The sequence below is a fragment of the Lepeophtheirus salmonis genome, chromosome 14, assembly GCF_016086655.4.
Source record: "Lepeophtheirus salmonis chromosome 14, UVic_Lsal_1.4, whole genome shotgun sequence".
Taxonomy (NCBI): domain Eukaryota; kingdom Metazoa; phylum Arthropoda; class Copepoda; order Siphonostomatoida; family Caligidae; genus Lepeophtheirus; species Lepeophtheirus salmonis.
The window spans coordinates 17,617,759-17,642,871 of record NC_052144.2 but is presented as its reverse complement, the minus strand read 5'-3'; the positions used below and the strand labels follow the sequence as shown (position 1 = coordinate 17,642,871).

General features: G+C 30.4%; 3 protein-coding genes across 3 annotated transcripts in view; 2 read left to right on the top strand and 1 right to left on the bottom strand.

Moving 5' to 3' along the window:
- Positions 1–18,221, top strand: part of LOC121129813 (zwei Ig domain protein zig-8) — a 335,418-nt gene extending 317,197 nt beyond the window's left edge. Inside the window, exons 12-14 of the transcript XR_011783558.1 lie at positions 4,028–4,097; positions 4,166–4,386; positions 17,531–18,221. The gene's annotated coding sequence lies outside the window, so the exon portion shown is untranslated. The remainder of the gene's footprint in view (positions 1–4,027; positions 4,098–4,165; positions 4,387–17,530) is intronic.
- LOC121129236 (uncharacterized) lies at positions 2,811–3,680 on the bottom strand. The gene is made up of 2 exons (XM_040724946.2): positions 3,543–3,680; positions 2,811–3,478 (listed from the first exon to the last, which is right to left on the bottom strand). The coding sequence occupies exons 1-2, from the start codon at positions 3,546–3,548 to the stop codon at positions 2,984–2,986; spliced, it is 501 nt and encodes a 166-aa protein (XP_040580880.1). The 5' UTR covers positions 3,549–3,680; the 3' UTR covers positions 2,811–2,983.
- Positions 13,491–14,342, top strand: LOC121129293 (uncharacterized). The gene is made up of 2 exons (XM_040725000.2): positions 13,491–13,688; positions 13,749–14,342. Exons 1-2 carry the CDS (start codon positions 13,671–13,673, stop codon positions 14,265–14,267), a joined length of 537 nt encoding a protein of 178 aa, XP_040580934.1. The 5' UTR covers positions 13,491–13,670; the 3' UTR covers positions 14,268–14,342.
- Positions 18,222–25,113: the final 6,892 nt, after the last annotated feature.

Sequence of the window (25,113 nt, the reverse complement as noted above, 5' to 3'; positions counted from 1 at the left end):
TAGAAATTTTTTACTGCGGATCCATTTGCCTTGATCCACGCAAGAACTTTCTTGCACCTCTTCAGTCTCCTTTCCTTCAGAGTGTCCGTCAACAGGTGGCGTGGTATCCTTATGTAAGAGGACACCCCCAAGTTCTCCTTCACAGCCCTCCTGATTGTCCTCTTGTCCACGTGAAACTCCTTAGAGAGTCGATTCATGGATATTGTAGGGTCCTCCTTGATCTTCTTCTTCCGGTCCCCCAGAAACTCATAATCTCTTTTCAAGTGGTGTCCCCACTTCTTTCTTCCCTTGTGAGGCATTTTTTATCCTTTTTCATCTTACCCATCTTGAAAATGAGGCTCCTAGAGCACTTCACAATGTCCATAATCTCTGCCACCTCAATTTTGGCATTCAGAAGGTCTGATATCCTCTGCCATTTTGCTTCTTGCTCACTCATGATGAAAGATTAGAGAAATATTTATTTTTGCTTACTTATGTAAAAAGCACAGGAGATTCGGAAAATGCAAGAAAAAATAAAAAAACCTCTCTATTTTAATTACATAATTAGGATTTATTAACAGTCCACGTTTTGCTTCCGAACCTTGTATACCTATAAAAAATAGGGCCTCGGAAATTAATTAATCTCATCTTGTATGAAATTATTTAATTCAAATATCAATAAAAAAATATGACAAATGGTTGACAAATTGATATGAACTTATGTTATGTCATTGTAGTAAGGCACGTTTGAGCCATCGCTCACACGTATTCTATAATTAAATGTAAATATTTTAGCTGACCTATTTCTTGGAATTGGTAATCTGAAGAATGAATTTTCTTATCCCTAGCTGTAGTCATTATTATTTAATTCCTGAGTAGTGAAGATCCTTTCCTTAATAGATTCAAACCCCAGTTAAACATTCGTTTGTGTTCATAAAAGACGGAGTGTAACCCTGAGGATTTGTTGCAGAGTTATAATTGTAAGTCCTTGTTAGACTCAGTATAGAATTCGAGATCGACTTCAGAATAATTCTTGCCAATGTACTAATTTATTTCCTTTTCTCCCTCCTCCCTTACCACAGCTAATCTCCTCCAAAACATTCCTTAAATTGTCAGGGTTACCATATTGATTTTCGGTTTCTCTTTTATTTTTAACTTGCCCATTATACTCAAGATTTTGATCACAGATGATATGGCTATACACGCTTGTTATTATAAATGAGTCCTCCTCTGAGGAAAGTGACTAACGTTTCTTCTCATGAAAGTCAATAAAGTTTTTATTTAGGAATTATTAGTTTCTAGCTCCTAAATAAAGGCAACAACAGACGAATATCTATCAAGACTTTCTTTGCATAAATTTTATGGAAATCTAAATACTATGTTTATCGGAGCACTCTGATCCCTAATGATATGGAAGGAAATATCGATGATTGAATCATTTATCGTAAATATTAAAGTATTTGTTAATTAGATACTCTTAACTAATACTTTGTATCGATTTGACTATCATTTTTATATTTATAGATTCTGAAAATGTAATACATATGTGTATGATGATATCCCGAGCGTCCTTTTGAATTTATTTTTGTATATTGAAATCCGTTTCAACATATTAATGTAGCCTATATTATTTTCATTCAGTTAAAATTGCAATTATTTATTTTAGAATCTATGGGTTGTGGCTAATTTCAAATTAGTTGATTTGAGTTTATTCGATACCTTATTTGAATATTATGAAGATTATACAAAGATTAGGAAGAATGATATTGACGTTAGTAGCAACAAATTCATAACTTAGGAAGATGATGAGAAAAGTGACGATGAGGATTCTAAGAGTTCTTCAAATATTAGATTAGAAATAGATAGGACCATTTTCGAACCAAAGATTGAGATTCACAATGATAATTTATATGATAATAATCTTTAAATATTTATCTATATAATTTTGCTAGGTAAAAAATACAACTTATTTTATATTGTTGAAAATCGTCAATTCTCCTTTACATTATAGACTATAGTACTGCTTGAATGTGTAAATGAGAAACTTATTTGTTCCTGTTATATTTATGTGGTTGTTTTTTGTTTGTTTTTAGTCTATCTGCTCTTTTCTTGAGTCATTTAGTTGATCAATGCTTTTATTTAACTGACGCCAAACATACTTGACCTGTCAACAGAACAACAAATAATGTCACAGTTGTCACATCAGCTCAAAGTTCTTTGTTAAACAATGCCTGCACGCTGTATATAACAATTCCTAATTTCCAAATTTTTAAAGACTTTCTTAATAAAATAATTCTTGATAAATACGAGTCAATAATAGTGTTAGTCATGGTACGCGTAAACTATTTGTAGTGATGAAAATCGTTATTTTTTTGGCATGTTAAAAAACTAAAAACATCATGGTAACCCCGAAAATTTGAACAATTTTTGAAGGATACCAGATTAGCTGTCGAAATGTTTCATTAGATCAGCTATAATCAGCTGTAGCAAGGGGGGGGAGGCAATACAAAAGGATATTGGCAAGAATTACTCCAAGTCCAACAAGGATATAACATATATATATTAATATATATAGGAATTTACCCCCTGTCAATCTGGATGGTAAAGCGAACGAAGGGGTAAATTCACAAAAAGAAGGTTAAGTAAGAACCAGTGATCCTGGAGAATGTAAAACGTGATAGAAAAATATTTTTCTCGTTTTTTGTTGAAAACCAATTTAAAAAGTAACAACCACTAAGGATTTTGGATCTAAAATAAGACAGAACTAAATTGTTATACATATTGTTAATGAATGTATTCAACAAAAGTATGCAACAAATTAAAAATATATATACGAGTACATAATCATAATCCTTTATTATAATAAAAGTAAAAAATATAAATATATGATTATTAATTAATGATATTGGAGCCTATCATTGAAAATGACAATGCTCCTTTTTATATTTGAAACACTCCTTAAATCTTCTCATTACTCTTATATACCACTGCGTGGGGTTCAGGTTCAATAATTTGAGTATTTTTTTTCACTCTTTAAAGCTTCATTTTGTCGAAATGATTCATCAAAAATAGAATCATTCTCATTTGAAACGACGCTATTCTCATGATGACCCACATGTCCAAAACCATTTGGAATAAATGGAGGAAGAGGTCCTCCAAATGTAGGAACCCTGCCAGAGTTATCGAATCCAAAGTTCTTGTTTAAGACGTTTGATGTAGGAGAAACAAAAACTGGAAGAGGAGTAATAACCAGAAAAGGTGTTGGAGTCGTTTGGGATTGGAAATAATAGGGAATCAATCCTCCCCTAAGTCTTTGATGATGATAGAAGGCTCCTGGATGATAGTGGTATGGAACAAAAGGAGAAGGTCGAAAGGGTAGAAATTTTCCTTGTCCATCATTGCCAAAACGAGTGGGATTGAAAGGGGGATGAACTTTTTTAACATCCGGGATGGACTCTGTTGAGGCCAATCCAAAAATGAGGGCAAGGAGGAAAATTATCTGAATGTTTAAAATATAAAAAGATCTTAGAACCGGGATTAAATGGATTATATGTAATATTTACCTTCATGTTGTCTAAGAAAGGGAAGCTGTAAAAGTGTTTTTACTTTTCAATATTTCATCAATATTTATACCTTAGGTTTTTGGCTAATCCATGAGCTAAAAAAGTCAATAAATCCTTAAAATTACTGTTTTAATTTGCCACACTTATGCATACTTAATTTGTAATTATATTAAAAAAATAATATATTATACCTAATTGCGTGCATTAAATTCTTGCATAATTAAAATAATTGTCAATAATATGCTCTAAGGTGGATAATTTCAATTATCGTATTTTCCAGACTATCGTCGCACCTGAATATGAGTTACATCAAATAAATATATATATATTCAGAACAAAAGTTCATTTTAAAAATCTTTTAAATTTCATATTCAATTCTAGTAGTACTTAACAAGCAAATAAAGAATCTGCAATTAGTTTTTTTCTTTTTTTTTGTATCAAATCTCATTTTTGATAATTTTTAATTATTTTTACCTTTTTTATAGATTTCTGCTAATTTTTGAGTATGGAAAAAATCATTGATCCACATAAAAGAATTAAAAATAAAAATAAAAGGTAAATATAGTTCCGTTGTTCACATATTAATATTTGGATTTATTTATTTTCTTGTTTTAAATTTTCAGTACTTAACACCAATAAATATCTGATTCAAGAAGACTATAGCTTCGAAATCCAAATATTCTTCGATAAATATAGCCCTAATTAAACAAGTCAACATAGAATTTTCATCAGAAATAATTTTGAGTGTATCTGACGCTGATTCCAAATCTGTCTTTATATTTTTTCTACCACGTAGAATTTTTAAGATGAAACTAATTTTGACAAGTTTGCTTCTTTATTTGTGGTAAGTATAAATTTGATAAAGCCTCATTATATTGGAATTATATTTTCTTAAATAAAAAGTTGATCTACTAGTGTCAAAGTTCGTATAATCGTGATCAAGTTTTCAACATGCCTCGACATATTAAAAATTATACAGACAATTTCTGTTACGTATGAGGCTAGTTTACAACTAAAACTCAGTAACGAAGTATAACATCCGATATAAAGAAAATATACTTTGGTTTTTATTTAAGCGACCAAGGAAAACCATGGGCACCACATAATAAACTGGATTGGCTAAACAAAAATAAATCTAAAATGCAATTTGTTGTACCAATGATATGGAGGGACCAAAAAAATTATTAAAATAACTATTATTTCTATAGTGTGAACTCAATATGGTTCTTGCCAAAAAAAAAAAGTAACTGATTAAATATCCAAACATGGAGTCATCACGTATACCAATAAAACATGATTATTCATTGCCCATACTATCCCCCCAAATGTCTGTCTAGGTTAGATCGTAGATGACATAGAAAGTCTTGAAGGTGCAACTTGCGTTTCTGGACCATATTCATATACAGATTACACTTACAAAGGTAAAATGTTAGAGCCTTAACTCCTAAAGCGAGAAAAATTGAATGATCTTGTTAGATACTTGTGCCTGTCTAAAGAAAATTCAGAACTTATTGCTTCAAAACTGTAGGACAATAATTTACTTGAACACAATATTCACATATTTATGTACGAGTATCTATATGTATATTGTTGTTTTGCGTTCCGAAAATTAGACTATTTGCATAAAGTTTGATATATGTCATATAACAATCTCAAAAATGGATAAATTTTCAAATCATTTTAATACAAAAACTCAACGTGCTACAAAAAAAAATCAGATTTGAAATCAGTGCAAAAGATACGTTCAGAAAAATGCTATCAAATTTATTATGAGAGAATAAGTTTTTAAGTATTATTTATGCTTCAAATAAGTTTATTTGGCGTAAAAACAATTGAGAAACAGAGAATATGAAATCATCCTACACTTTTATAAAAACTGAAGAGTTCTAAAATTAATCAAATGTAAAATACAATGAGGATCGAGTATACAACACATCTTTAGTTTTCTGGTCAACTACGACGGTGTCAACTTCTTTCTCATTATCACTCTATGGTTTTATCTCTATGAATGAGGCAGGGAGTATTCCCTTACTGAGGTGTACAAAAGTAGCTATAAAATTATATTATTATAGCTATTATTTATAAAATACACGTAACTTCATTAAAAACTGATGTGTACTAATTTAAATCTCCAAATTTACATAACAGAATGAATATTTCATAGAAATTTTTATCAAAAATAGAAATATAATGTTTATACTATAAGAATAACAAATTAAATCTTGTTAAAAACCAAACTTTTGCTGTTAAGATTATTTTGAAATAAGGATGCATTTACTTTATGTCTTACATTCATCCAAGCATTTTTAGCATTTTAATAAATAATAATTAGGATTGCAAAGTGGATGGAATATTTTTTTTAAATGATATAAAATTTAAATGACGTAATTATTATAATCTTTCAATTGTGAATCATTTTTTTAAATACGTTTTATTTTTTGGGATGCCTTTTTTACCCAGCTCACTTACAGCCCTATATTCACTAACATAAGATTTAAAAAGGGCGAGTTATAGTTCGAAAAATACGGTTCGTACAATATATAGCTATGCATTCTTAAAAAACTAAAATAACCATATTTGGTTTTGTGATAAATGTATGTGTATTTGAAAGTTTATCACTGCAAATTTGGAATATGCAAGAATAGTATTTCTTCAAAACTTAAACACAAGGAATCATAAGTATCAGATTAAATTATTAAGTATTGGATTAAAATAAACAGGGGCTGTACAACAGGGGGGCATGCAAACCCACCTTTTAAAATTTTATAATAATCATATACCTGCAAAGTTGTTTTTTTTCATTATAATTATTGACCCTTTCAATTTGCAAAAATGGTACGTAGAGCCTGTTATAAAGCATCTTTTTATATACTGTTTGTATATACATGGTAAATGACAAATAAGCCGTTATTATGTATAGGAATCCCCCTCCAAATATCATATTTTGTGTATATATTCCAATGGACTAAGAGGTAATTTTATGGTTGAAGTAAACTCAAAATATGCATTGTATTTGTTTTCGGGTGTCAAAAGAGTATAGATAAATTGTTACATGAGTTTTTATTTCTATAATATTTAAAAAATGATTCAGTAAGAAAATAATATGTTCTTTGTTAGATTGATGCACAGAATATTGTTTCTTTGAACCTTGGTGTTGTTTTTTTTAGGACAAATTATTTTTTTGGCTCAAATAATCCACTTATTGCATGACCTTGAAAATTTCTTTATTTATGTATAGACAAGTGAAATCATAATTTTTATAATTTATTTTTTCCATATACATGTAATTCAAATGGGATAAATTAAGTTACATTTAGTATGGCTCCCAAAATATTGGTTTCTCCTTCTTAATCATATGAACTAATCTAAATTCAACCCAAAAGCCTTGTCTTACAATAATATTTCATAAATGACATGTTAATAGATACCAACCATTAACAATTTATCTCGAATTATATCACGTTGTTGCCTCTATTGTACCTCACAACCTCTCCTTAAAAAAAAGAAAAAAATCCCAAAGTCATACTTCCTAACTATATAACTATTATTCAATAATTGTTGCAAATGATTCACTATTTTATAAGAGCTAATTCCAATCAATCAACGTTTGCGACACAGTTGCAAATGATTCACGACATAATAAGAGCTAATTCCAATCAATCAACGTTCGCAACACTGATTAGAGAATCAAAGTAAAAAAATCGACTGTTGATAACAAAATCTGATATATTAACATATTATATCTGTAGAGATAACCATTCCCAGAATGTATTTGCAAGTTAGGAGGCCTAACCATATAGTGATGACGTCATTTGGGCGTTTGGGAGGAGTTGTAGTGTTGTGCTTTTTGACATATTATTTTTTTATTTATTATTAATACTAAATTTGACAAGGAACTTTAATTTTTTGAACAATTTTAGAGTTGTAATTTTTTGGAAGGAATAAAATTTGATCGAATATTTCGAAAAAAGATAAATCGAAAAAAAGTTGCAGGAATTTTGACATTAAAATTTTTTTGGGCAAGACAAAAAGCATTTATTCTTAAAACTATAAAAATTCCTCAAAAATGGAGAGTCTAAAGGCCGTTATGAACATTTCCTCTTTCAAAATCTTGCCTCGGTACTTTTTTATAAATTCATAAAATGTCCAACTTTACGGGAGAAAAGCAGTGCATGTTGAAAAAAAAAAAAATACAAAAATCTAAATAAAAAAAAATACAAAATATTTTTTCCAAAAAGAACAAGAATAAAAATTGATTAATACTAGACTTAGGATTTTTAAGCGATTTGTTTGTACAAAATTCTTGAAAAATGAGGACTCAAACTTAAAATTTGAGTAATTTGTATTAAAAGAAAAATGTAGTTTTATAAGGATAATTTGAAGTAATTACTGTTGTTTTATATTTATAATTATTTATTAATATATTATATTAACAAATCAAGATTTCAAAGTTATTTTATCCGATATCTTTTGCATTCCATCAGTATTGGTAGTTTTAAAGATACTTAAAGACCGTTCCACGTCCACATTAGTAGTTTGAGTAAATTTGAAGTTGGTGTGATCTTGAGAAGCCTTTTTAGATGGAGGCATCTCATTATCACCACCACTAATTATCCGTCCAACCTTTTCCATACATGGAATATGATGATTTTTTTAAATAAAAGAATATCTCTGAAATATTCCCCTTGTTGTTCCAGAAATTACATTCATCATATTTTGGCTTAAGAAAACATATTCAGACACTAATAAATGAGTATTCCTTCTTTATCTTTACAACAGACCCCTAACATAATTTTGTTAAATTGCACAACAAAAAAAAAAAAATTGGTAAAAATTTGGCGTTAAATTATTTCTTCTTTGCTGTGAGATTCAAGGGGGATTATTCAACAGTAATTTTTGTACCAAATTTAGTGATCCCCTCATTAGTAATCATAAACCTAATTGCATCACTTACATATTTTCCCTCCAAAAAGGGAGAGGTTTTTTCTATTGATATTGGAGGTGGATTTTCCCTCCAAGAATATTATGAAAGCGGTTGAGCTATCTCATTAGAATCTAAATTTTCTCTTTTTATTTCATACCAAACTATAAAAATGATCAATTTTCACACAAAAAAGAACAAAATTAGCGACTTCTCCCCGAAAATTCAAAATGAACCCTTTTGTGAGCGATTGAGCGATCGCTCACAAATCCAAGGTCTAGTTATTACTTTATTACTCTCCATACATCTAACCCCCCTTCCCCGCCTCCCCCCGACTTAAAAATACCAGATTAATGTTCCCTTTTTTATAAATCAAAAATGTGATCATCAAATTAGGAACCTTGTTAATATCATCTGCCTGCTTTATAATTTTGGGAGGGAGATATTGTATTGCAGACTGTTGTAGGTAGAAAAATTTTCTATAGACATTAAAAACAGCTTTAGTGCAGGGAGAATATTATAATTAAACTCAAACATGTATAATTATATTAAAATTTTATAAATAATCTTTAAGAAAATACAACAAAGGTAGGTATGTATTTTTCCCTTAGAAGTTCCCACAACGACAGTTTAACAATGAATTAATATAATTTTAAAAAATAACAAAGGTTTTTCCTTTTCTAATTATAAGACTGCAATAATTTTCCCCCAAAAAAATGTCCTACACACTGTATGCACTGAGCTGGTGCTTTGTTTTGATGGAAAAGGACAATAACAGCTGTAATAGTTTTACCCCTTTTCCAGATAGTCGTTGAGGATTATTCCTTGCGAATCCATTAAAACAGTCGCTATAATCTTTCTGGACGATTCCTCGATTCAAAAGACTGCCAAACAGACAGAAATAGATCGATCTGACTAAAAATTGGTGTGTGGTCTTCCAAGAAATGCTACTAACTGAACATGACCTCGATATGCGCCAGACACACCCTCTCTCGGACTTTGCATGAACTTTTCAAATGGCCCTCGTATGTAATTGAGGACATTCCAAAAAAAGTGTTTTTAATGGTTTTGAATAATTTACCATAATCTTTACATGGATTGCTGAAAAACATAAATCCTGCGACTATATGAAATTGAGCTATCTTTTTTCTTCTATCAGCTATTCGGGAAGTTGATTACATAATCTTATGCATCCAATTACGAGATATGTTTAGTTCACTAATCCATCTATTACACATTGTGAAGGCAGAGTCTTCCTCTGACTAAGAAAAATTCCTTTTCAAATGCCAAGGAACTGGCGCATTGTGTTGTTTGTTATAATAAATAAAATTACCAAGTTGATTTTCGTATTTTAATATGCTCATTATACACAGGACTTTTATCAATAAATATGGTGAAAAATATATACATTTTTAATATACGGCGCTAAGTTTGAGTTACACACGCTTGTTGCTATATTGTTATTTTATATATCCAGTAGTATGAATTTTGTAAAATATTAAGCGTACATTCAAAAATGATGCCGCGACAAACATCCAAACAGACATTCCTTTATTAATAAAGATAATTATTCAGGCATTATATAATAGATTGATAAATGAATAAATTATTTGAATTCCTTAGAACATTCATTACACAATTGTTTTAATTCAATTATCTATTTCATTTTATAATTACTCTACTAATTAAAAAAATATTCTTTATCTCAAGAAAAAGAATGTGTGTATTCTTTACTTAGAGTATTCCTTACTTATACTAAAAAAGGCTTAAGTATCAAATTATATGAATCCCAACAAAGGATCCTTATTTTACCTCGTGTTTGAGGAGTTGAAAATAACTGAATATCCAACAATCCCTCGAATAATTCGAGTATTTGAGTCAGTGTACATGTTGGACTATTTCGGATTGTCAATACTTTGATGTAAAATGGTATTCTTTTTTCATGTAAGTGGTGAATTTTATTACTACAGAGTAATGGACATAAAATGAAAAACTGTAGAATGGAGATACCTTGACTGATCGAAAAGGGATATAACTATATTATGCTAACTATATGATAAGTCAATAAAATATGAGTGTTGTTGACTTGATCGTTTGTTTACTCAACTACAGATATCTGCGCCACCTTGCGCCTCATTGATGTGAATATATGGTATGTATTTGCTATGTATTTTGCATGATTAACATTGGAGAAATAACAAGAAACTAAACTTCATGGCCACTCTTTAAACCCTTAAAAAAATGTCGAAAAACTACGTATAGCATTGAAGTACATAATTAATCAAATGCCTCTAATTAATTTTCATGAAAAAGTGGTAAAATGCAATATTATAACGGTAATTAAATAATTATTGCAAAAGAAATAAACATATTTATATAAGTAACCTTGAAGTGTGTAGTTCTACACACGCCTCCCCCCCCTCCCCACCTATGCTCTCACAAATTTTAGACCAATGTGAAGACAGATAATTTACTCAACCAGTTTGGTTCATATCTAGATACACATGTTCCGATGAATGCATTTATGAAGGGGAAAAGTCTCAATTAATACCATAGCTGTTAGTTTTTTACGGTAGAAAGTATACAATTAAAAAAATTATTATTATATCGAGAAAAAAAACCCGATATTTTATAGTACTAATAATATGTAATCACGTCCAATAATTTATGTGTTACCAGGGACGTCTGCAGGGCTATTTTTAGGGGGGGGGTTCTCAAAAAATTGGAAAAATAATTGATTGTTTTTTTTAAATTAAAAATTTAATATTTTGAAAAAAATATATCAATAACTTAATTTCAAATATTTAATTTATTGGAAAAAAAATTTAAAATCCACAGCTGCTCACATCAAATAATGTTGTTTTTGGAAAAAAATTAAATTTCAAATCTCAATTTTTTTTCAAAAAATCACAGTTATTCACAAATAATTTTAAATTTTACATTTTTTAGAGAAAAACCTCAAAAATTAACTTCTTTAATATTACATTTTTTGGAAAAAAAATTCAAAAATTTACATTAAAAAAAATTACAAGAAGTAAAATGTTTTGGAAAAAACAATTCTAATTTAATTTTTTGAAAATTTTAAATTTCAAAAAATAAATTTTCTAGTAAAAAGCAAAAATTACTTAATTTGGGGCTACAGCCGCTCTATCCCACCGCTTGCAGACGCTCCTGGTTACTGAAGAGATGTTGGAAGTGTGGACAGAGGAAGGGGAATTTGCCTCCACAAAAATTTTGATTTAAAAAATATATATATATTTCATTTTTTTCACAAGTCTGTCATCAAATTTATACATAATAATATAAACTAGTCCTGAAATGTTAAAATGTTAAAATATGGAAATAGCGTTGCAACTGCCCACGGGTTCTTCATATCTTACTTCATTCAAGAAATAACGGTTGGCCCAGCTACTGGTTGCATTTTGAACTACCTCTTTTTTAACGTCTGACAGCTGTAGTAACCTCCTCATTGTGTCTAATATTTTTTAAAAGGTCTCCGGTTTACGAAATGGTTAAGTTTGCGCTAGAAGAAAATGGGGAAATACTGAAGACTTACTTCCAAAATGGAGAGTCTTCAAACGAAACTGCAAGAAAATTACGTCGGTCGAAATAAAGTGCCTTCCAGGCAGTTTGTGGATAAATTTGTGAAGCGTGTGCGCGAAACTGGTTCGTTAATGGATAAAACAACGCGTTCCCGTATTCGTCCAGTGCGCTAAATCGAAAACATTGCCGCTGTTGCCGAAAGCGAGAAAACGAGCACGGAGCTGCCGTTACGGTCAATAGTGAGCACTATCAGGCCATGTTGGAAGATTTTTTGTTTCCCCAAATGGAGAAGGAAGACATCGACGACATTTGGTTTCAACAGGATGGTGATACGTGCCACACAGCCAACGTTACAGTGGATCTTTTCCGCACTGTCTTAGACAATCGCATCATAAGCCGAAACGGCAACGTCAACTAGCCACCTCGTAGCTGCGATTTGACTCCGTTGGACTATTTTTTGTGGGGAACCGTCAAGGATAAATGTTATGCCAACCTTCCAGAGACAATTGACGATTTGGAACACGAAATTGGAGTCGCCATTGTAGCTATTGAAGCTCACACAATCGAAAATGTATTGAAAAATTGGGTCGACAGAATGGGCTACTGTAATGCCAGCATTGGCGACCATATGAATAAAGTGGTGTTCCATTATAGCCGGAATGTTGAGGCTTTCAAATAAAAAATAATTATTGAAAAATATCCATCCTGCTTTTTTTTATAGCGATATCAAAAAAAAAAAGTTTCGTGGGTCACTCTTTATATATATATATTAATATATTTATTCGAATATTAATAAATTTAATTTATCTTCATTCCTGCGTTAAGTGTACCCAAAGAATTTATAATATTCTTTGAGTGTGCTTTGTCCGGCTAAATACCTATGTACAACGTATCAAGTATAAATATTACAAACTCTATGTTTTATTCTAATTTATATTTATTGCTTTTTATTGTAAACTGTCGATTTTTCTGCATCTTTTCTCATAATACTGAACGTTGACTGTTTGAATCCGAATTAGTTCATACTAAACTGTAAGCCATGACCAGCAATTATTAATAAATAACTCTATATTATAGAAAAATTAGCTAACTACCAACACATTTTTAGTCTTTAAAAAAAAAAAAATTACGATATACTTAGATTATAAAGTAAAGGTAACGACATAAAAGTAATTTTTTCAAATTGACAAAGATCACAATATTTTATTGAACATAGACATAATTCAAAAAGATGGGAATCTTCATCATTTAGGAGAATAAGTTATAGATATTGATTGTAACTTACGGCTTGATTCGAAACTGGAGTCAAAGACCTCTTGTCATTGATAGCTCTATGTTCATGTAATACTTAAAAGTATTATTTTCAAAGATTAAAATTTTATGGCAAAGTTAATAACCCATGCCAGAAATGTTACAAAAGAAAATTTATTTATATTAAATATTAGGTAATTAATAAGGAAGAAATTTGGATGTTGACTTGAAGAACAGATGTGTTTGAATTTACATACTTTGTCGTTTATGGTAATAATTTCACCATTTGTTTTCTTAAAGGTTGCTTCAAACAGTGATGTATAGATTTTACTATATAAGACCTCACTGTTTTCAGAAGAAGTATCAGTTTCCACCATCATCTCCTATCAGCAACACACAACTAATCCAGAATCATGAACTCAAGACTTTTCGTGAGTTACCTATTTAAAATAATTTTCCCCCTTCCTATATTACAACCGTATTTCTTTTAGATCATTTTAGCATTTATGACAACCTTTTTTGTCTTTTCAAACCAACTCCCCATGGGGTACAGTTACGGATATAGTGTGGATTATCCTGAAACAGATTCCTATTTCGGAGCTAATCAAGAAGGATCAGAATATCTTACCATGGGAGAATACTATGTCCTTCTTCCTGATGGACGTTTACAAACAGTGAATTATCGTATTGATAGTGAAAACTCTGGATATGTTGCCGATGTAACCTACTCTGACGGGAATACGGCGTATGTAGCTTATAAAGGCATTCCAGAGGTTTTAACAAGGAGCCTTCCTCCAAGAAATAATCGGTTTCAAAGGAAAACTGAAATTGAAAATGAAACAAATGAACCTCAAATCGCTTCTCCTCCAGTGACTCCAACCGCTTTTGGCCTCGTTAAAGAACTACCAAGGCTGACAATTCGCCATCCATCCGAATATGGAATAAGTCATATCGTTACTCCATACCCTAATATAATATCCTCTTCAACAACAATCCTAGCCGAAGAGTAATTTAAATATACTTTCTTGTATTTAATTAATTACATAATAATCCTTTGTTTCATATCAAATATGAATTAATAAAAAAAATACGACTACTCTCATAAAATGTCTTAATCTCAAAAATTGACATTGAATATCGATGTTAAAATTCTACACGTTGTTAAAGTTGTAATTTTATTACTAGGTGTTAAGAAGTTTTTGCTTTTTACTGGTAAATTAAATATTAATTTTTTTGAAAAAAAAATTAATATTTGAAATTTAATTTAATTTTCAATTTTTCTTTTCCAAAAAATATAATTTTTCAAATTTTTTTACCAAAATTTTTATTTTCTTCGAACCTCTATGGAATTTGAAATTTCATTTTCCCATTTTTTTTTCGGAACAGTCGTAGATTTTTGAAATTTTTTCCAAATAATTTAAGTTTTTGTAAACAGCTGTGGATTTTTGAAATTTTTTCCAAAAAGTTTAACTATTTGAGAATAGCTGTGGATTTTTGAAATTTATTACCAATTAATTTAATATTTTATTCAATATTTTTCAAAAAATGTAATTTTTCAAATTTTTTTAATATATTTTTTAAAGATTAATTAGAATATTAATATGTATTAATGAATACTAAAATAGCATTTTGATGTATTATATAAGTAATATGTACCTCTAATATCACTGTAAGTATTATAGTTTGCAACGGAATATTTATTTATAAGCTTCTTTCAATACAAAATGGCCAAATATTACATCAGAAATAAATATATCGACTGACCTTTGAGTGATTAAAAACACATTTATGGGGAAACTGGGGACAATTACAACCCTTTTTGCAATTGAATTGAAGTAAATCATACATATATAATATTTTAAATCTATAATACTGATCTGTGATCTAGAAATAAAAAATAAGATATATCCAGGCTTGTGAACGGAACTAAAAAAAATCATCATGATGAACGCTAAAAATCAGATTTTAGCGTTTTATTCCCATAGCACTCACAAAAAATTAAAGAAATCAAAGTTTATACATTTAGAATATTATTTAAAGGACTGATAAAGCAAAGGCGAACGCTTGGGAGACCTATTTTGTGGCAGTGACCAGGGGAGCTGAGGGGCGACTTATTGAAGGCTCTAATTGAACATGAAAGTTTTAAGTACTCTACCTTGACTCGAACATATGAATTTGACCAGTGGCCGAGGCTCATCATTTGGCTGTGAATTTAAGCAAATGGGTGACTAAAAATAATAAATTCTGCTCTAGTGTGTTGCAAGGGCCGCAGTATACATAGTCCTACTGGAACATATATTTTCCCTCTAGTTAGTTGGACTTCACCAAGGGCACAGCCACCTCCTTGAGAACGCCCTAGTACTTGGGGCCGATTTTCGATTCCCAGCATCATCGCAGAAGCTGGGAACTTAGTCTCGTTGACCGGCAGATCCTCATCGATCACGTAGGTGAGGTAGTGGGTGTTCCTCGAGTTTCTCGACTAGTCTACGGTCTAGTAAATCTTGCCTAGTTGCTGTGCTGGGCGCGAATCAAATGAGTTTTTCTGAATAGATGTAGATTTTTTTTCAATATTTTTTTGCAATTTCATATTTGAAATTTTTTCTCCAAAATTTAATTTATTAATTTTTTTTCCCAAAGAATTTAACCTTTGAGAATAGCTATGGATTTAGGAAAAAAAAAAAAAATTTAGAAATTTTTTCGAAGAAATGTAGCATTTGATTTTTTTTTTTTTAAATTTAATATTTGAAATTATTTTCAAAAAAAAAAAATCATGTTATTTTCTACAAAATTCTATTTTTTATTTTTTTTGAGGAAAAATTAAAAAAACCAAGCTCATTTGAAAATATAATCCTACCGGCCCCCCTCTACGTCCTTGTTGAACTCCGAGTAGAATTGAGGATCGAAAACGAGTAATCCCCCCCTCCCCCCATACCCTCGTTTGATAGCAGTGGTTCTTGTATTTATTTTGTTGGGATTATAGCAGTTTTCAGGTAATCTAATAAAACGTCATGAGAGCTAACCATAGTTTAACTTTTGGCGAGTTTACGTCAACCAAACTCTGAGTAATTTACCTAAAATCATTCAGTCTTGCAAATGTACCCAGACTACCCCAACTCAAATTATGAACTTATAACTATTTTTCTCATTTTTTGGTTCAACTCGTACAATATTCCTATACAAGTTGCAACTTGTACTTGACATAAAAAGAAATAAAATAACATTTATCTAGGCCGAACAATTGTTTCTAGTAAATTCCTTGAGAAGGCTCAATTATGTAGTTAAATTTGGAACTTTTTCAAGTTACATATTACATACATAGTTCGTTATTTATCGTTGTTTTTTCTTATAATTTTCACGGTCAATATAATGAACAAAAGGTAAAAAGTAACTTAGACTTAATCATTTAAACTTATTTTTCTCAGATTCATTTGTGAAATATAATATGTGTATATAAAATAGAGTTTGTTTGTGTACTTTATGGGTTGGAACTAGGAAGTTGAAACTTTGCATGGGTTCCTCTTTTTAACCTGGACGGGGGTGCCAGTTGTTCAGGGGGGTCATACAAGGGGGACTTATTTTATACCTAAAACATAAACACTGCCTGTCATTTTATTAAGTATTTTCTTATTTTTTTCATATTTTTTCTCTTTTCTCAGCAAACGTCAATATTCAATTTTAAGAAGAAATGTCACAAATTAATGTATTTTCTCTTAATTTAAAAAAAATAATACAGTGGTATTTCCAATTTCCAGAACATTTTATTAAATAATTTTTGCAATATTTTCACAAATGAACCAGTTATCAAGGGTTATTATTTCGACAACATTATTCTCCATAACTTGATTGTTTTAACATTGGTTGATTTTTGCTCCTCTTTATAATTGCAATATATACTAATTTATACTTTTATTTGCAAATGTGTCCGCCCCAAGGTCATGGAAAAAAAATATTTTAGTAATTTTTTATTTCATATCAAAATGCAATCATCACATTGTCAGAAATAAGATAAAATCCTAAAGGGAACACTCATATAAAAGAATTAAAACAAATACCACTTCCAAATCAAAACATAAACTAAAAATAAATTAAACATAAACACACCACAATAAAAATAAGATCCTCTCTTAAAATAAAAATCAATATACATAATGTCATTTCACGACAGTTTGCAATTACCGTCGAAATCACAAACTTCTATAAAAACATCACCAAAACCACCTGTGGCAATAATTATATCAATTAAAAACAAAATGTATTTCTTGTTCCATTGCAGATCTCGACTGAACCCCCATATATTTGTCCTGACGCTTTCTAGGGCATCCAATCTCGTTATAAGATGTACAGAAGAATCTGGTTCATCTCCACACAATCTACATGAGTCATCCTCAACCAAGCTCAATATAACCAGTCACAAAACCTAAAATCTTTTTAATTGATGTTTTTCTCTCTTTATATATTTTCCATCCCTCACAAAGACGAGGAAAAAGTACTTTGTTTGCCGACAACTTGGATCACAACTCCACTTGTTCAACCAGAAATAAATAATTTTTTTTTCTTGTTTCAGTTCTTACTGTGACCAGTGGGACTTCCAATGTAGATTTTTAAGTCATTTTACCTTCCATTTTAGCTAGTGCATCCACATATTAATTACTGGTATTATTGTTATGGCCCTTTACCCATGGCATGTTTAGAGAACCTTTCAATATGCATACCTCAGCCAATACCCTTTCTTGCTGTCTAGTAAAGGTTCTTCTCTTTTTTGACAGATAATCTATGGGAGCCATACTGTTAGTATGAAAAACCACCGGAGACAACCTAAATGTTTTTCCATCCCAACAAGAGCTCGCGATGATTGAAAAATTATTTCCAACTCCACCTGAAACACTATGTTGTACCAGTTTGAACTTACATAGCCGTCAAGAATAGATTCATCCCGACACGAAATACACCAGCCATACCCAACCTTATCTTCAATTTTTGATCCATGAGTGAACACATTTACACATCGAGGATTTGCAGATGACCCTTCCTTCATAGTCCCAAAAGAAGGACAGTTATAAAGTTTAAGATTAATTTTTTCGTAGGGTACATCAAATTTGTGGAGTATTTTATATAAATCTTGTTTGTCCTCCTTTTTTTCTTGACTGTGCAATCCATGTGATTGGAAAATCATCCTTAATTCTTAATCTGGTCGTTATTGCATGTCTTTTAATACTAAGATGTAAAAGTTCCATATTAAAAATAATCTCCATTGCTTTTGTGGGTGTCGATCACATCGCTCTACACATAAAGAGACCCTTCGAAACTTAGTGATGTTTCCCTGTTTTTCTATGGGTATATATATGTATATATTACTGTTATTTGAAGTTTATAACTATTTTTTTGTTATATTATCATATTAAATCGCCCGCACCGAAAGATCAACCATTAAGAAGAAATAAATTGACCATTGTCAATTTGATTTCACCTCCCTCTTGGACCAATGTCGTTAACTATTTGCTAGTATTATCATATTAAATAAGTCAACAAATTATATCTCCCTCTCTCATGTCGTTAACTCTATTGTATGCTTAGAGGTGTAAGGATAAAATATCCCATAAAAACCGGGAGCGGCTTTTTCTAATTAGCAAACGGAATATGCTTTTTTATGTTCCAATGCTACTATCATTATTATTTAACTAGAGGAGGAACTTTTAATCATTGAGTAATAACTAGTGTATGTGCTCATGAGAGACGGAGAGTAACAATGAGGGCACGCTTAGGAGTATAAGTCCTTGCTGAACTTGGAGTAGAATTGATGATCGAAATCGAAGCTATTCTAAGTGATATGTGCTTGCTATTTACGGAGTGGGATTTTGTTTTATTTCGTTGCTGTTACGGCTGCTTTTTAGCTGATTATATAAAACTTCATGACAGTTAAGCTGCTATCCTCCCAAACATTCTTCAAATTGTCAGGATTACCAATTTCATTTTTCGTTTCTTTTATTTTTACATACTGGGAGGACATGTTTTAAACATCACTGTGTATCTTGAAATGCATGCTTTAGTGATTACTAATTGCAATCAATTAATGTTTTCGAAATAATGATATATAATATGTGAAATATACACTGGACTACTATTAACAGATAGTGGGATTAATGAACTTTTAAAGGACAAACTGTGAACTACTATTCAAATAATAAATTTCCTTTTTAAAGCAGCTAACTCTCTAAACATGCCTCAAATGGAGTGAATTTCCACATGAGTTAATAAACATTTGCATACACTTTATTTGTTAGAGTACAGCTGCTATTATTTGAGGTCAAGTTCGTTTATGTATTATATAATTTGTATTTGAAGGTCATTTATAGGCTGGCTATTGTTGCTTCGAGCATCTGCAGATATATTATCAGTAACGATAATTATCGACAAACATAATATCTCATCATAATAATGTGTGCTCGGTGTGGAGTAAAGGCGGGTTCACCATCGATCGTGCATGCACATGTCTAAATGTATATTATATATATACATAAATGATATGTGGAGAAGAGTTGCTTTAACAAAAAACTTCCTTTAATCAACTAATAAATGTTAATAATATATATATATGTGTTTCTGTAGAGATGAAAATCCTGTTTACAATAGGCATGTTAAAAAAAATAAACTGAAAATCGACGTATGGTAACCCTCACAATTTCAAGAATTTTTGGAGGAAAAGTAGAACAATACCCTTTGCGTTTCATTAGATCAGCTACAATCAGCTGTGACAAGGGAGGAAGGAGAAAAGGATATAAACAAGGATTTTTGTTAGAATTACTCCAATGTCTACCCCCAATCCAAGAAGGACTTACTCCACAGCAAGTCCTTCAGGTTAAGCTTCCTCTTTTATGTTGAATCACGTGTTGAAAATAATTTAATCTATTTAGGAAAGGATGTATGTTCATTACTCAGGAATTAAATCATAATGACAACTGTGAAGGAAAAGAAAGTTCATACTTCAGATTACCACTTCTAAAAAAAAAAAAAAGGGGGCAGCTAAAAAAATCACAGTATTTAAATCAAGGGAAACGCACCATAGATGTGGTAACCCGCCAAAAAAAGTATCTTATCTAGTATATTAAATTAAGAGGATGACGTATTTTAGTATGCAGGTACCTCCAAAATTAGACAACCTTCCCAAGGGCTATGGGTATCAGAAAAAAAAAAATTCTTTATCATAACCCAAATCTAGGGTATTAAAAAAATCAAATTTTGGACATTAAGTTCAAAATAAACCACAACTCATAGATGCTTATGAATTAATAATTCATCTTTTCCCTAATAAAATATTTTATCGGATCTTTACAGTTTTGTAGAGAAGAAAAACATATTTGACAACTTTATCAGCTTTTTGGCCATAAACCCCAATTAAGGTAAAAATAAACGCCGAATAAGGTCAAAATTAATATTTTATTTTATTATCAACGACCTGGCAAGAGTGGTAAAGGTGGGTTACCAAATCTGTTGTGCAATGTGCGTGTACAGTGTACACTAGGGTATCTCGTTAATGTATTTTTTTGAGCCATGCAAACACAAAAGGTATCAAAATTTGCGTAATTTTACACAAATTACGAAAATAGTAAAAAAAAAAAATTGTACATCATTTGGGGGCTCTACCGCTCTTCAAAGTTTTGTAAAAATTTAATTTGTATTATTTTTAAAACACGGTTTAAATCTGTGAAGATGTAAATTTTTAAAAAACTTTGAAGAGCGCTAGAGCCCTCCAAATGATGCAAATTTTTTTTTTTTTTTTTACTATTTCCGTAATTTGTGTAAAAATAAGGAAAATGTTATACCTCTTGTGTTTGCATGGCTCAAAAAAATACATTAACGCCCTAGTGTACACGTCTTAGTGTAGATATATGTTACTGGTAATATGAAAAATCTATAAAATTTGCATTAAAGTGGTCATTATACAATCATTTACAATGTCAGGTAAAATGATTGTGGACCGTTTTATTGTTTTGCAAGCAATTTGATCTTTTAGGATTTGATTATGATACAATTTCACTACAAGTAATTCGATAATAGTGTAGATTTTCATTGAAATTTATAATTTATTCGGGCCATCAAGCTATGATAAGAAATTGTCACTTAGGACCCCATTTTATTTTGCAAAAAATACATTTTTCAGGGACACCTGCAGAAGACCGTAATTGGAAGTAAATAAACTAGAATTTTGCTCGCAAGAACGAGTTTATCCACGTTTATTATTTATTGGTGGGCAAAAAAAAGTAGCTCAGCGGTATTGTTGACGTTATCTGCTGTCTTTAAAAAAACAAAAGTAAATATTTACAATTACTATTTGAGGGAGGAGTATTGAGCTTTTTTGAATGCTTCTGTTCATGTTATAAAAGGCAAAATGGACAAAATGCTTTTATTTTATTTTAAAAACGCCAAATTTGGCAGAATGTTTTTATTTATTTTATTACACTAAATTTTACAGATAATTTTATTTTAAAAGAAACGAAAAGTTTTTTCAAAAACATTTTTTTACAAGTGTTCGCAAGGGTGAGAGAAAGAAAGAAATAACCATTGTTTAATCTTTTTCTTCTTCATTTCATTACCTGCATAGTCAATTAAATGGTCAATGAAATTATTATTAAATATGAATTTAAAATCAAGGCAAAATAAGGTCCAAATAAAACAATTAACATCGTGTAAATCAAAGGCGAAATGATAAAGATATTAATTCTTTCCGTATAAGTTATAACGCAGTCTAGTTGAGGTTAGCTGACAACTTTTTTGATGACGTTACAACGGATCCAAGTTCAGCGTTACTCACCCCTGATAAGTGCGAATTAATAATTATAAATAAATACTTGAAGGCGAAGGAGTGTAAAAATGTTGTGAACTGCGTGGAAATACATTTAATTCATAGTGATTTGTATGGATCTTTCGTACGAAGGATACGGATATATTTATCCGCATCCACCCATCCTTTTCGTTCCTAGAAATTCAAATGCGCTTCACATTAAGGTCTATGATAGTGACTTCTGACCTCGTGAATCATTGCATCTATGTTCAAGAATACATAAATTATTCAAGATCTTTTACGATATTATCGTATACTTCGACATATAAGAACTATGGAGTTTCATAAAACGACAAAATAATCTTCTGAAAGATCCAGTGACATTAAGAAATATGGATAGTTCTCATCCTCCATCCACTGCTCCTTAATTGAAGTTCTTAAGTCAATTTCTCCTTAAGTGCTTCTTCTTCTACTCTAAAAAAAACATTTCATTGATAAGTGTCCTTGATGTATATATAATGCAGACATGTATGGTCTTTATGGATAGTTATATAACCCGGACACTTTAAGCTTGATCACTGATAAGTGATTTCTTTATTAGATTTTGCGTCCTTTTTGTGATTGGAGAACAAATGGAAGATTATTATATACTTTAAAGATAATGTTCCTCACTTTTCTTGATATTTTTGTCTGCAATGCATATTCTACACTGTTACTACTTACAAATAGTTATTGGGAACTAGTAAGTGATTATGTGTTAAAAAATATAAGTGACTTCTTAACTTCTTTAGATTTTATTGGAATATTTGAATTTTGTTGCAATTTCTAAACTTATTGACTCAGGAATCCTCTTCTAAGCAGCTAAATTGCTTGTAAGCATATTGGAATATTACTTTCTCGAAAATCTGGGATCTTTACGAAAATAAATAAATTACTAAGTGTGTGCCATACGAGCTGATTATAAGTTGTTTTATTCAAGGCAATATTTAAAATGTATCAAAATTATATTACGATAATGTGATTCCTTCGGTTTTATTTTGGACTGGCAAATGCTATATCGTTATTGATATTATTGTCAGGCGAGTAGAGACTTCAAAATCATTCATATTATTAGTTAAATAACTACTATTGGTTTGTATTACTAACTATTCTTGCTATATAAAAGTGGGGTGCTTTAGAAAACTTGATTTCACTAGTATTATTAATATATATATAGAGAGAGAGGGAAGAGTCAAAATAACAAGGTAAAATAGACTTATTCAAGGCTTCATATTCGGTTAGGCTTGCAAGACAAATTACATTGAATTCTATTTGTATTATATTCAAGATAAATGACAAATTAAGATCTTAATATTAGTTTATATTAGTTTCTCAAATGAGCATTTTCATGATTAGTGCATAATATCACCTATTTTTAAAATATTATTGATTTCCTCAAAATACTATATTTATTTGAAAATATATGTTCTGAACTAATTATTTTATATTTTTTTAATCAATTTTAGTACCGTAATCGTCGGAGAGTAAAAATTTACACTATTAGAATTGTCTGATAAGAAAATTAAATGCTATTATATGATGTATTAATACAAATAGTTATATAAATTTGAATTTCCTCTTCTATTGACTCCTATGTGACGTCATCAAGATAGCCAGAACAAAATTCAGTGCCTTAGAAAAGGAGTACAATTGTTAACAAAAGCAAATACATTTCTTATCGACACACCTTATATAAAGTCACCTTCACCTAGAATGCTGAAATTTTGTATGGATACCTCTTTTGAGCCGGTTCAGGCTAAAACGGGTGTGCCAATTTTTTGAGGGGGGTCATATAAGAGGGGCTTATTCTATACCCAAACACAAAAACCGTTTTGTTTTGGAGCACAGGGAGACTAGATAAGGGGTTGAGTTATAAATCAAAAAGTGACTGGCATCTCAGAAAACATCTTTACGGAAATGACATTTTCTAAATGTATTAAAAATTAAAAAAATTATGGGCAAAATAAGAAATCGGTGGAACTTGCAATTTCACTTTTTTTCAGGAGTGAAAAAATGAATTTCTCATGGAATATTGGATTTGTTTATAAAATAATGTTTGTAGAAATTTTAACATTACTTTAGAAGGTCGTTTGTCATATGGCCTTTTGAACTTAGGTTATGTCATTGTAGTAAATTCTCTCTTCTTCTACACCATTTGTAGTGGTGCACTTGAGCCTTCGCTCACAGGTTCTATTTCTAGTATTATATGGGCTAATTATTACTTAATATTATAAATATGAATATTATATTCTAATCATGAATTTTTAAGTACTAGTTGAGAAATCCATGTTTAAATCCTCGTCCACCGCCTACATATTATTTTATAACAATAGTATAATAAAATCTTGATGATGAGGTAATCTCAACAAAATTGACTCACTGCTGCTTACACAATATTTTTTTTTCAAATACCATTGAAGCGACTTTATCCACTAACAAAACATAGAAACAAAAATATGTTTTAGCTTTTTAAGTTCAAGGGTTTTTTTTTGCACAAAGGCAGGTAGCATGATTGGATGAATAGTAAGGCGTGTAAATAGGCCTTAAATATATGTACTCAAAATACAAAATACATTTTATTAGAAGCTTTGAGCTAAAAACAAAAAAAAAAACAAGGTCATTTTATGCAACAATAGCCAAAAATGCAGTTACTGTAAATGTAAATAGATATTTTTCCTTGACAACAAAATTTTTTACATTTGTAAAAATGAGATTTAGAAGAAAGTACGAGTGGCATGGCACAAAATGTTTTATTTAATCTTCTAACACATTGTTCTTCATCTTATTGACCTTGAAATAACTCTCAATGAGCATGTGTTAATATTGGAACTGTACTTTTTTTTCCATTAGAATGACAGAATTGCAAAGTCTACACAGGCTAGATTTTTTTTTTATAATACATATTTTAAAGTATTTTATTCTATGTATTTAATTGAAATTTGAAGGGGGTAGAGGTTTGGAGAGAATGCCGACACTACTGAGAGAAAGAGCGAACTGCAGAGAAGGAGAGGGAGAGAGAGAGAGAGAGAGACGAACGC